The 13,117-nt window shown below is 35.4% G+C and overlaps 1 protein-coding gene across 1 annotated transcript; it reads right to left on the bottom strand.

Annotated features, from left to right (window-relative positions):
• On the bottom strand, positions 636-6,787 carry LOC109331932 (riboflavin biosynthesis protein PYRR, chloroplastic). The gene is made up of 9 exons (XM_019566739.1): positions 6,337-6,787; positions 5,631-5,765; positions 5,186-5,285; positions 4,930-5,055; positions 4,537-4,850; positions 3,172-3,291; positions 1,765-2,010; positions 1,559-1,684; positions 636-1,055 (listed from the first exon to the last, which is right to left on the bottom strand). The coding sequence occupies exons 1-9, from the start codon at positions 6,697-6,699 to the stop codon at positions 795-797; spliced, it is 1,791 nt and encodes a 596-aa protein (XP_019422284.1). The 5' UTR covers positions 6,700-6,787; the 3' UTR covers positions 636-794.

The raw sequence follows: 13,117 nt of genomic DNA on the forward strand, positions 1-13,117 counted from the left end.
TTTAAAACCCAACTCACAAATAAACTTAGTAACATGAAATCTTCACAAAAATGGGGTTCAAAATTAAAAATAAGGGTCTAAAAATTAACTCTTGTGATGAACCTACAGCACACTTTGGGGAGAGCTAGTGGATAGAAGTAGGCCTCAGTTTGGCATCGGGATGCGTTTACTTACGGTACTGAAGGAGCATAAACACTCGTCATGATAGTCCTCCCAAGCCACCAATGTGGTGGCCTGTTTCAGGGAGCGCTTGAAGGTCTGGGATGGCTTTGAATCTAGGTTTTATAAGATTGAGTTCGAGCTTGATTCTGACATTACAGTTCGAAACATGATAGAGGTTGTTTATGGTCCGTTTAGTGGACAGAATTTGCTGCTGCACATAAAGGAATTGCTTCAACAAAATTGGTCCATGAAGATCACTGCATAGGGAAGCAAATGCTTGACTGATTAACTACCTAAGTAAGATGTGCTTAAAGTTTGGTTGTAATTATTGAGGTTGAGTATTTGCTTGATTATGAGTTATTGGATATGACTGGGACTTTGCCTCAGCAACCCCTTTCCCTGTTGTAGTTCTTTGGGCCTCTAGCCCCATACCCAGCCGAAAACGGTTTGGTCCATAACCGGATTGAAATGTAAATCCAGATCTCCAATAACACTCATTTTTGGATTCTCCAACAGCAAAATCAGTAGCAGGCATAACTATGGTAACAAATGAATTCATCTGTGGTTATATGTTTCAAACAAACAATTTTCCTAGATGTAATAAAAACATCAATATTCTTTGTTAAAAAATTCTATAAACCTACAGTCGGGGTGTCACTTGATGACGTTTCCCCAAGAAACTCTGATCTCAGTTTCATCAACAGTCGGCCGAGATGATTTAAGCCTTCTCCATCCCGACCTCCACCCCAGAATAGATCATGCGGTGAAGCCTCAACAAGAACGGAACCTGCAGTTGAAAGCAGCATTGAATTCAAATGCGGGTAGATTGAGAACTTGCATTTCAGTGCCTTGTACATGACTTCAATCTTTATGTTGTCCCAGTCAGACCTTATCTGTGTATTCATTCAATAAAATATAGAATCAGTCATCTTATACAATTATAACCGAAAATGGCATGTGTTTAACAGTTGTAAACCAGCATATGCAATTATGTAATAATAAGAACTAAATAAAGTATTAAAACGAATACACTCAACAAGCCGTATACACATGGAGTAAAATATCATTGGCACAATGTCAGAAAGTAACAGATGAGAGAAAGGCATCTTATAGGGTCAATATTCCTCGGCTGCAAATTGGATAACTACTAACCCAAGAGTAGGAAATTATACATAGCTATAAAATACATGCAAAGTTAGAAACAGATTTTCATTAGAAAACCATTATTCCACATGTAAGTGACTTCTGTCTTAAGGCTATAATCATGCCTATTACAGAAAACAGACAAACAAATACAAGGGAAATAATAGATGACAACCATGTCCCATAGCCAGAACGTGAAGAAACATTATATCAAGAGTTTGAGACTAGTTTGTAAAACCATTTAGGACAATACCAGATCAGGTCGCTGCCTTTGCATTGACCTTCCTATTCTTGCAGCTTCTTCGGGACTTTTAACAGATTTAATCGTTTCAACACAATTTTGAGCAAATGTATCATCCACCCCAACAAACTTGTTTGCCTACACATCAAAATACCTTTATAAGCAACACAACAAAGCTGCAAAGGAAAAAAAGAATTATTATGCTATAAAGCAAGGACCTGGTAGTAATGCTCCACACTCAACCAAGTCACATAATCACCATTTTCATCAGGCATTTGAATGGGATGAGGAGAGAAATTTGAAAATGCACCATAAGGATCCCATGCTTTATAAAAAAAAATTATGCTTGGCTCATATGGTGAGATAGTGGGATCAACAGTAACCGTTTCATCCAGTGATGGGATATTAGGTACCATGTCTGGCATGGGCTGAAGAAATCCACTAATAAGCATGTCAGGCCCAACCTGCATTACAGTTGCCAGCAATACACAACCCCATTAACGAACAGCAATGGCATTATAATGCTAGACACATCAGAAATTACTTCAACTAAAATATTCAATGCTAGACACATCATGTTGGAAATTTGTATATTAGGTATATTTGTCCAGATTCATTGTATAGGCTAACCAATAAATAACTGTAATCTTCATGTTGATTAGATTAGCTCTATATAATCAAGTCACCACATTTCAAACGGATGAACTTGTTTGTGTCATTGTGACAGTAGTTTCATTGCATATTGCCTCCAATCCTCTTTTTCATAAGAAGACCAAACATATTGAGGTAGATTGTCATTTTTCCAGAGAAAAGATCTCATCTGGCGACATCAAAACTAGTTGTCAATTCAAATTTTCAAATGGCGCATATTCTCATTGAATTTTTGTGAGGCCCTTCAATAAATTATTTTTTGACATGCTTAGTGGATATGACCTGTATACTCCAACTTGTGGGGGTGTTAGAATCATGTATATTAGGTGGAATAAAAGGCTAAAGGATAGCCCAGTGAAAGAGGCTCTGCACCTGGTATGGTCTAGGGAGGGTAGATGTACATAGTCTTATCCTCACAAGTGAAAAGGTTGTTTCCAAGAATCATGTATATTAGGAGGAATAAATGGCTAAAGGGTGGCCTAGTGCAAGAGGCTCTCACCTAGTGTGGTCTGGGGAGAGTAGATATATGCAGCCTTACCTTCGCAATCGAAGAGGTTGTTTCCAGGAATCATGCATATTAGGTATATGAATAGAACTTATATATGCACAGAGTCTATTAGGCTCATCCAATATTCAAATGCTTCGACATTATTAACAACAATTGTTATAAGGGTTTTGTTGTCTTTTTCAAATGTGATTTTAATAAAGTGGAAGTATTGATTGATTGTGCCTAATAGGCACATGCCTATTCAAGTGTTTCTCTAGGTATATTTGCCTAGATTCATTGTGTAGGCTAACCAGATCATAAATGTACAGTTTTAGAATATGCATCTCTACTTTCTCCCTCTCTCTACAGATCATAACTTTTTCCTTAGCTGCATGTGATACATTCAGCAATGAGTATCCGGGATCAGATGTGTATTTTTTGAAAGGTGAAAATCTTAGTACTTCTAAGGAAAAAGCTTATTAACTACCTGCTCATAGCAAACATCAGTTAGGTTTAAAGCCTGTGACATCTCAACCATCCCAAGCTCACCAACAGGAGATGGTGCATTCTTTCCACCAATAATTTTTGGAGCAACAAATGCAAAAACCTGCACATCAATACCATCAGCAAATCATTAAAAAAAAAATGAAAACAAGATAAAGCCAATGCACGCGGCAAGTGGGGACTGGGGAGGACAAATCTACATAGCTTAGTAGAGAGACTTTTTCTAAGATTTGAACTCATCACTTCCAAGTCACAAGGAAACAAACTCACTTTTGCACTTAGACTCATCCTCTACTTTTTTATTTATTAAAGAATTTTTTTAGTAAGATGAAGACAAAGAATTGCATAGAGTGAGGCAGAAGGATATGGAATCCTCCAAAGAAACAACAAACAAAAAAATAGAAAAAAGGAGAAAACCAATGTATCATTCCTAATCCCTTCACATATCGGTTAGGGAGCCCCATAAAAAGAGCTATGAGCTTTGCAGCGTAAAAGACACAAACCCATAATTTTATCTCAAATCAACTCATGTGCCGAAGATACTTCCTTCAAAATGCAAGAATACTTCTCCAACTAAATTTAACGTATTGTGGCATAGATTTAAAGCAAGTAGCAAAACACCAACAATTAACACGTCAGGGGAAAGAGCCATATCTTTTTTTATAACCTTACTTTATCCTACAAGCCCGCAACATATCGTTAGTATTATTTCTATTATGAACTGTAGTCCGAATAAAAGCCTTGACCTTAGAGGGAACTTTGGAATCCATAGGGGTTTCTCAAGAAAAGAAGTATCCCTAATCAAGGAATGAGTTAGAACTGAAAAAAGATTTCCATGATAAATACCTAGAAGAATCAAGGGACCAAAGAGGTATCCATCTCAGAGGATATCCCTTATCATTAAATTACGAAAAAAGTAGAAGTTCCATGAAGAAACAGAAACTGACAGTATAAGAATTGTCGATAGGGCAACTACTCAATGGAGACAGAATTGAAGGGGAATCACCCCAAATCAAAGATAGTTTTCTTTCTTGTCTGTATTTCTAATAGAACTTATTTTCTGACAATTACAATAAGCACAAGAACATCAAGTAATCATCATCAAACTTATATCAAACATCCTCAGAGGCCTAGAAATGTGGCACTACTGATATACACTTAGGCAGATGATAAAAATATAGACAAACATCCAGCAAGTTATTAGCATATAATCTATCACTTTTATCAGTAATTAGCTACAACAACAGAAAAGTATCCTAAGTCCTAAGTCCTAACTATGCCAATAACAAGTGGAAGTTCATTTATGTTTCTCCCAAGGAAAAGGAAAATTAAAACGGATAAGCAAAACCTTGTGAATTATTCCTGATGAAATAGCAGAGGCAGCCAAAGTTCCTCCACATTCCCATAAAATTGAAAGGTAGCCACGATCATGAAAATACTCCATAACATCTCTGGGATTTAGCATGTCAAACTCCACAACTTCAACTCCTTTAGATGCTAGCAGCTTCTGGAAACTCCTCCTAGCACCCCTCTGTGTTACAACTATGGTGGAAACCTCAGACATGTCCCAAAGATTTGCTTCCTCTGGAAGATTGAGACTCTGAGTCATTACAATCCGAATTGGCATATGCCCACCTCCATGTCTGGCTGTCAGTCTTGGATCTAAATCAAATGTCAAAAGATAAGGATATGAAAATTCAAATCCTGAGAAATTTTTAGAAAAATAATGATAATTACTCACTGTCCCTTCGTACTGTATTTCCTCCCACAATAACAGCATCACTTCTACCCCGTAGCTCAAAAACTAGATTTCTAGATTGCTTGCTGCTTATCCACGAGGCATGACCACTGCTAGCAGCAATTTTTCCTGTGGCGGCAAAATAAATTTAATAAGACAGACACGGACACTGTGTAATGTATGTTTGAGGCCCTACACTCAGTACTAACGGATAATTAGCTTAGTCACACCAATTCAATCAAGAAAGGGGAAAGCTCACCATCAAGTGTCATAGCATACTTGAGGACAGAAAAAGGAACACGTGAAGCAGCTCTACAAATCAAAGGGGCATTGACAAGAAGACAAGCTTTCTGGGCATCCTGCAACAAAAAGGAAATTGATAATGTATACAAGTGAAGTAGTGAACGTAAATAAATCAACTTTTTTAATACAAAATGTAACACATATGACTTCTTGGTTAGAAACCAGTCGCAGCCGTGTCTGCGCCACTAGTCTCATAGCAACATCTATGGGCATACCCGGTCAAAGACCAAAAAACCAATTTCCATTTCAAAAAACCATATTTTCATTACAATAAAAACATTTAGAATGCTAAATCATGACAAAACGCAAATAAACCATTGTAAAGTTTTGTTTCCCTTCAATCGAAAATAAGAAACTAAAAAACAAACAACTTTCCACGTTATGATTGAAGCATTGCATACCTCTATGTCTTTACTGGTGAGGTCCTCTCCGAGAAGATCAACATGCAGTCCTTGAGTTCTGAATGCGCGTAATGCATTGCCGCGTAGATGTTGCAGAGGATGTCTCATTCCAATAACAACCCTTTGAATCCCTCCCTAGTTGGTTTTACACACAGGATCATTCTCATTCATTCATTTATCAACACTACAACCAGAAACTAACTAAAGTCAAAAAACAACAGAATGCACACACACATAAAAAACGTTAAGATAGGATGGAATGGAATAGAACCAAATGGATCTATACTATTCCATCCAATACCTCTATTTTTTATTCTTCCCTCCCAATTTGAAGTATTAGATGGAATGACAAAAAGAAACTTTGTCCAATTTATTGCAATACAAAATATCAGTGTGATAACTTTATTCATTTTACTCCATTCCATTTATCATTAAATATTTAAACACAACCAACAAGGCATTGGTCTAGTAGCATAAAGTCCAACTGTATCCCTAGACTGACTAAAAAATCAAAAGTTCGTTTCCTAGTCGCGGCACTTGTTGGGAGGGACAGGCAAACACCCCGAAATGGATTAGTTCTTTACGCGCAAAAAGGGTGAAAGGATACCCTTGGTTATACCAACATATCAAACCACAACAAAAACAACAAGGACAACATTGTACACAGACACTTGAGACTTGAGACAGATTTGTGAGAAAGTGGAACCTGAACAAGAGCAGATACAGCAGTGTGGTCACCGTGACAATCACCAGGTTCCATGTTGAGGTAAGCGGTGGCGCCGCGGCACCGTTCGCCGGCGGCCTCCACAGCCTGAACCTCGGCAGGCGTGGTGCCCTGGGCATAGAGAAAACCCTCGCCAGCGATTGCACCGGAGGGTGCGGCGATGACGCAGCCGAAGTTAGGGTGGGGAGAAGTGAGACCGGCAGATTTGTCAGCAATGTCGGCAGCGCGTCGGATGTAGGAGGCGTCGAGCGCGTGGGGTCCATTGTGGTTTTGGAAGTCAATGAATGATGATGCGTTGCATTTGCAAATGATGGAAGAGTTGAGAGTGGGAAACAACAAAGACATTATCAACACTCGCACTTCCTTTGTTTCAATGTTTGTAGTTGTCCGGTTAACTTGTCTTCATCACTCGATTTGTGGAAATACTATTAGGCATTGGTGAAGTGATAATGTTACATAAGGTCAAAAGAGGCAGTTTTGGAAATTCCAAAACCTTAGATTTTGGGCAATTGAAATCTGGATACATTTGTTTTAAGTAAAAAGTGTCACTCCATATCCATATGTTACCTTTTCTAATAAGTTAAAAAAATATTTAAATTTTTCTGACTATTAGAATAAGTTACTTTGTAACATATGAAATAATATATTTTTGGATAGAAAATATGCTCCCACTGTGAGAATGTAGTTAAAAATTGTGAGGAATTTTGATGACTCCAAAACCTTAGATGTGGTGGATCCAAATTGAAAACCCTGATGGAACATTTGGGTTGCAAGATAATTTAATTCAACTTGTTTTCATCCTAGTAAAATGTTATATTCAAAGTTAACTGTAAGGATAGCAAGGGGTACGGGCGAGTACGGGTATTAGCTATTCACTACCTGTTTTAAAATAGGAGAACATTACTCGCGGGTTTCCTATATTATAAATTAATTTTTAATTTTTATTATGTTTTAAATGAGATGAAACTTAATTATTTTTGTACTTTTTGATTGAATATTTGGCAAAAATGCTAAATTTATTGGTGTTTTCTATTTGTGTGATTTTTTGTTCTCATTTCCTTAACAAAAAGTATATGTTTTCTTTGTGAAACATGTGTGTTTCTACACATGTAATAATATTTGTAGGGTGTTTCACCACCAAACTCAATAAAATATGTAAACAAAGTAAAAGGAAAAATATACATAGTGTAATGAAGGTTAGAATAATGTATTTTTTATTTTAATTAAATATAATATATTAATCATATAAATAATGAGTACCCGCGGGGACGGTTACCATAATACCTGTACTCACCCGTATGTACTACGGGTATTTTTAAAAACCTGTTTATATTACATGCGGGTACCGCTTTGTGACCCGTACCCGTGCCCGTACGGGTTTTACTCGTGGGTACGGGTTTTTTTTTGCCATCCCTAGTTAAGTGGTATATAATAATTGTTATAAAATAACTATGTTGTTTGTCCTTTTGTTGAATTTTATTTTTCTTTATTTTTATAAAATTGTATTTTGATCAATTAATTTTTTTTAAAAATTCAAATTTGTCATTCCATCAACATATATTATCGGGTTTGAAATGATGTCATTTTCAAAAATGTCAAACACCCTAGAAAAACCAAGGTCATCATCACAATTATATCAATGAGGCGTAAAACAATGTCAACCCTTCCTAGAATGCCTCGCCCCAAAAGCAATAATTTCACATTCAACCTTCTTACCATTCTAGTGGCGAGGGCACCACCAACCAAAACTCTAATTGTTCTCCTAACTATAATAGACAAAATGTCCATATTTACCAACCATTGAGAATCAATCCAATTACCCGAGAACAACTCAAAAGGTTGAATCACAAGGCGAGTCAACACACCATGTCACACTCTTGAATTATACATCATCGTCAACTAATGGCCCCAAAGTCTAAACTAATCCCACCTCTTGAATGTGGAGCCAAATACCCATTAACAATCATCACAATGTTGTTTGATCTAAGAAACCAAGACAAATCACTCCTACTCACTCAAAGATCTTCAAGTGCCAAGAACTAATTTGACATGAGCTCATTAAGGAATAAACGACACAAGAAGCTAAGGAATGAGGTGAAAGGAATATGAATGAAGCAAGACAAGCCATATGCTTACCAAGAATTCAAGGCCATAAATATACATATGACAAAGGCAAGGAAAAAGGCCTAAGAAGGCAAGAGATAAATTTGAAACAATAATCTTAAGTAAGAGTGGAAACAAGTCAGACTGTTTATCGGAGACCTATTATCTAGCCTATAACAAGCTAGGCTAAATCAGACTTTTTTTTTTTTGCAAACATGTTAGGCTCAAGCTTTTTAAAAAGCCTATTTAGCTTAATAGGCCAGACTTTTGGCCATTTAAATGGCATATTAAGTCTACCATGCATACCTATTTAGTTATTTTATATAATAATGTTCATATTGTACTATTTTAATATAAGTAATATTATTATATATGTAATATTAGCCTATTTAAATGCAGACATGATTGCATATTTCAAGATCATGTAGTATAACAAGCATTTAAGTATGATATCAGGACAAGACACGCTTTTAAATAGGTCAAACCTAGACTTTGAATTTTTTAACATGTTAATAGGTCAGTCTCAGACTTCTATATCCTATATAAGTTCGACTTGTTTAAAGCAAAATCTGACATGACCTATTTCCACCCTTAATACTAAGGGCCATCCCACGAGCAAAAGACCCTAGAGGACAAAATGGTACAGAGTAATGGAGAAACGAGACAGGTTGGCTATGCACAACCAAAGATGCGTACACGACTTAACTATGTTTGCCTCTGAACCATGGTACATGCTCTTGCACTCGCACATGGCATGGTTGTGTGTCGCATGATATTTGCATACTTTTTCGTAATTTCCCAAATAATTATAATTTCTCAACTTGAATATGGTACTAGAAGCTTCTACCATAAGTAAACGAATTTGTTGAGTGATTGGCCTTTTCTATTTTGTCTCTTCATTATCCAAAGATACTTAGTGGTGGAAAAAGCATTGTTGACAAGTGTATTCTTTTCTAACTCAACTACTCTTTAAATGGACTTCCACTTTTCTGAATCAACATAACCTTCATATTCTTAGAAGATTGCTTAGTGCACATTTTGAAAAAAATATTCTTATAGGTTAATTGTTGAACCATTTAAGGGCTTGTCGGTTTAATCACCTTTTGTGGCGATCGACCAATAGTTAATCATCCATCATTGTATGTGGTATCATTCATATTTCATCATTTCCTCTCTTATATTTCACAATTTCCATATTCAACTTTATCTTAAGTTTCTTCGTGATTGTATTTTCATTTTCCATTAGTGGTGACAAAATTAAACACTATTCAGAATTTATCCAATCCAAGAAAATTAAATTCATTCAAATCCAAGAAAATTAAATTCATCCATTAGAGCTAATGAATATAATTCAATAAATAACTTTAGTAATGGATGGATTTGAATCCATCTATTATATCCAATTGGATGGATATTCAATCCATCCAAAAATCAAACATTAAAAAATTGTGTTACTTGTTTTTCAATTTCTTTCATATCCTAATTATCACTTTCTTATAGTGTTTCTCACTCGCACTTTGAACTTTTATTAAATTAAGAACAATTATGGGACATGTGAATGTAGTTAACATTAAAAGTTTGTTATTAAGTACATAGGATATATAAATATTTGTTAAAAAAATTACATGTAGAACCTTAAATGTCACATGCTTGTGGAATATTTCAAAAAAAAACTAATTTTTTAAAAGTAAAAAAAAACTTTTATAAAATTTATATACATTTTTTTAAAAAAAAATAAAATGGTTTTTAAAAGTGATTTTCTTAAAAATGTAATTTTAAAAAATGTTTTATTCAAATAGTGGTTTTTAAAAAAAATCATTTTCTTCAAAAAAGTGTTTTTTGTTTCAATTAAAAAATCAAATGTATTTGATATTCATCCATCAAAGTCCATGAAAATAAAGTCATGGATGAATTTGAATTCACCCATTAAGTTTTGATATGAATGGATTGAATAGTTTAAAATATGATTTAAATGAATTTACATGAATTGATGGATGACTTTTCATTCATCCACTAGGATCCAAATCCATCTATGTCCATCACTTTGCCATCCATATTTCCCATCATAAAGCTTTTGCATCCATCTACATAATTTGGTTCTCCTTTGGAATTATTGTTTTCAAGGATCCTCTAAAGGAGGTTCATATGGTATTAGAGTCACCTCTAGGAAGAGCAAAAGGATGGAATTATTGTTTTCCCATCATATGTTATCCTTGTTGTATTGCTTTTGATCTTAATGTATGAAATGGATGGATTTTATGAAATATATGTCTTGATCACATTTCTATTAATTTGTTTCTTACTGTTTCTTCAATACAATTGATATAATTGTTGAATATATATTGAATATTAATGTTTCTTCAATACAATCATGAGAGTTTCATTTAATTCCTGAAATATACACCATTTAATCTATTAAATACATGTATAATCGATTAACAACGGTAAAAATTGAAATTTCAGTGAACTCATAACCTGCTTAATCGATTAAATCCATGTATAATTGATTAAGATAAACAAATAATTCATTTATCTCTTTACTTTTGGTTTATTTTTATATGTAACAATGCTTTTTGATCATGCCAAAAGGGGGAGAAAGGTTGTTGTCTATATTTTGCAGTTTTGATGCATTACAAGCTTGTGCAAATACAAAAATATCAAATGCACAAAGTGAAGAGAGCAAATTTTCAAACTCAAAGCAAGTCTTAGAACAAGTTGATTGTCATTCATGAAAGTTGCAAGATATGCAAGATTTGTTTGTCATCATTAAAACCGGAGAGATTGTGAATGCAAGTGTACACTGACATGATTTTGATGAAGATAATGTTGGAGAATTTCTCCATCCGAAATCCATAGATTAAACGCGGAAGTCCTTATGACCATGGTTTTGTTCCCACAACCTAATTTATGCCCATACATAAACCCAAATGGAACAACCATGGTCCAGGCCGAAGAAACCCCAAATGAGTTCATGGTGAAGAAGAAGAACATACCTTGTTGAGCCATTTCCGGGATCTCGAAGGTATGAGGGTGCGATGATCTTCCAGATGTTAGAGCCCGAATGGTTTTCCTTAGTTTCTCTAGAGGGGAATGAGAAAGCCTTAGTTCTTGAGAGTGCCTTATGGTGTGTTATCTTAGAAGAGGAGCCTTATGGTTACCTTATATATCTTTTTTTCTTCTAATGGATGAGTTGATAGTGTTATATCCTTGTTGGATAACACTATCCTCATCCTACCTTATTCTCCTCAACTTTACACCTGAAAACCTGTTGCTCTACAAATGGGGACCATAACCCATAAAAGTAACCCCGTAGTGGTTACTACTTTAGTTGCAATAATTCTGATTCAGTCCCTTCATCAAATCAGAAATTGTCTGAAGGTATCTACACTTATATTATTTCATGACACATATGCCCTTAGCCACCAAATTAATTACTGAAGATCATTTTATATTTTGGCTAATTACATAATGGCCATAACACAATCATAGAATTATATCTATGACCATAAATTGTCAGAAATTCTAACAATCGCCCACTGGTCACACATATGATTCTCCATACGTGTTATCCTTAATGTGCGCTTAAATATTGCCATTATGACTTAGGCATACCTAAATTATCTCGTCCCTTAGTCCTGTCTCCATATCGAATCACAGTGAATTTTGCCATATCAATCATGACTAATTCAACAATGATCACCAACATTGACACAACTAAATGACATAGATACATCATCATATGTGCAGCATGAAAATCACATGAATATGATCTGTACATGTCAATTTTCAACTAATCCTACTTAAGTTTAGTGAGATCCTTAACAATAACATAAAATCTTATTGTACAAAGTATAATGACAGAATACCAAACTGAATGATTAATCAACTGAAGTTTGAATACAAAGTATCCATACATAATACTGAAATTACATAGAACATAATACAATGTGTGCACTTTCTAACTCCCACTAAACCAAAATATCCTCACACTGTAGAACACCCATGTGAGCAGCATGCTCATGAAAGACCTTGGGTGTGATAGCTTTTGTGAGAGGATCCGCAATCATGGAGTTAGTGCCTAAGTGTTCTATTGAAAGTTGTCCACTTTGTACCTTCTCCTTAACAACTAGGAACTTAATGTCGATGTGTTTCGACTTTGCCGAACTCCTATTGTTGTTGGAGAACAACACAACTGATTTATTGTCACAATATAATTTTAGTGGTCTTTCAATCCTTTCCACAATTTGCAGCCCAGTGTCAAAATTTCTCATCCATGATGACTGAAGTGATGCCTCATAACATGCTATATATTATGTTGCCATGGTGGATGAAGCTACAAGGTTTTGGTTGGCAGAACGCCAAGAAACTGCACGACCAGCTAACAGATAAACATAGCCCGACGTAGATCGTCTACTATCTTGGCATCCCGCAAAATCGGAGTCAGAATACCCAATGATCTCTAATTGGTCTGATCTCCTATATGTGAGCATATAGTCTTTTGTTCCCTTTAAGTACCTCATGACCCTCTTGGCTGCTTTCCAATGGTCCATTCCTCGATTACTCATATATCTGCCTAAAACCCCAACTATGAACGCTATATCCGGACGCATACATACTTGAGCATACATAAGACTCCCTACAGCTGATGCATAAGGGATCT

This window comes from Lupinus angustifolius, chromosome LG17 (assembly GCF_001865875.1).
Source record: "Lupinus angustifolius cultivar Tanjil chromosome LG17, LupAngTanjil_v1.0, whole genome shotgun sequence".
Lineage (NCBI taxonomy): Eukaryota > Viridiplantae > Streptophyta > Magnoliopsida > Fabales > Fabaceae > Lupinus > Lupinus angustifolius.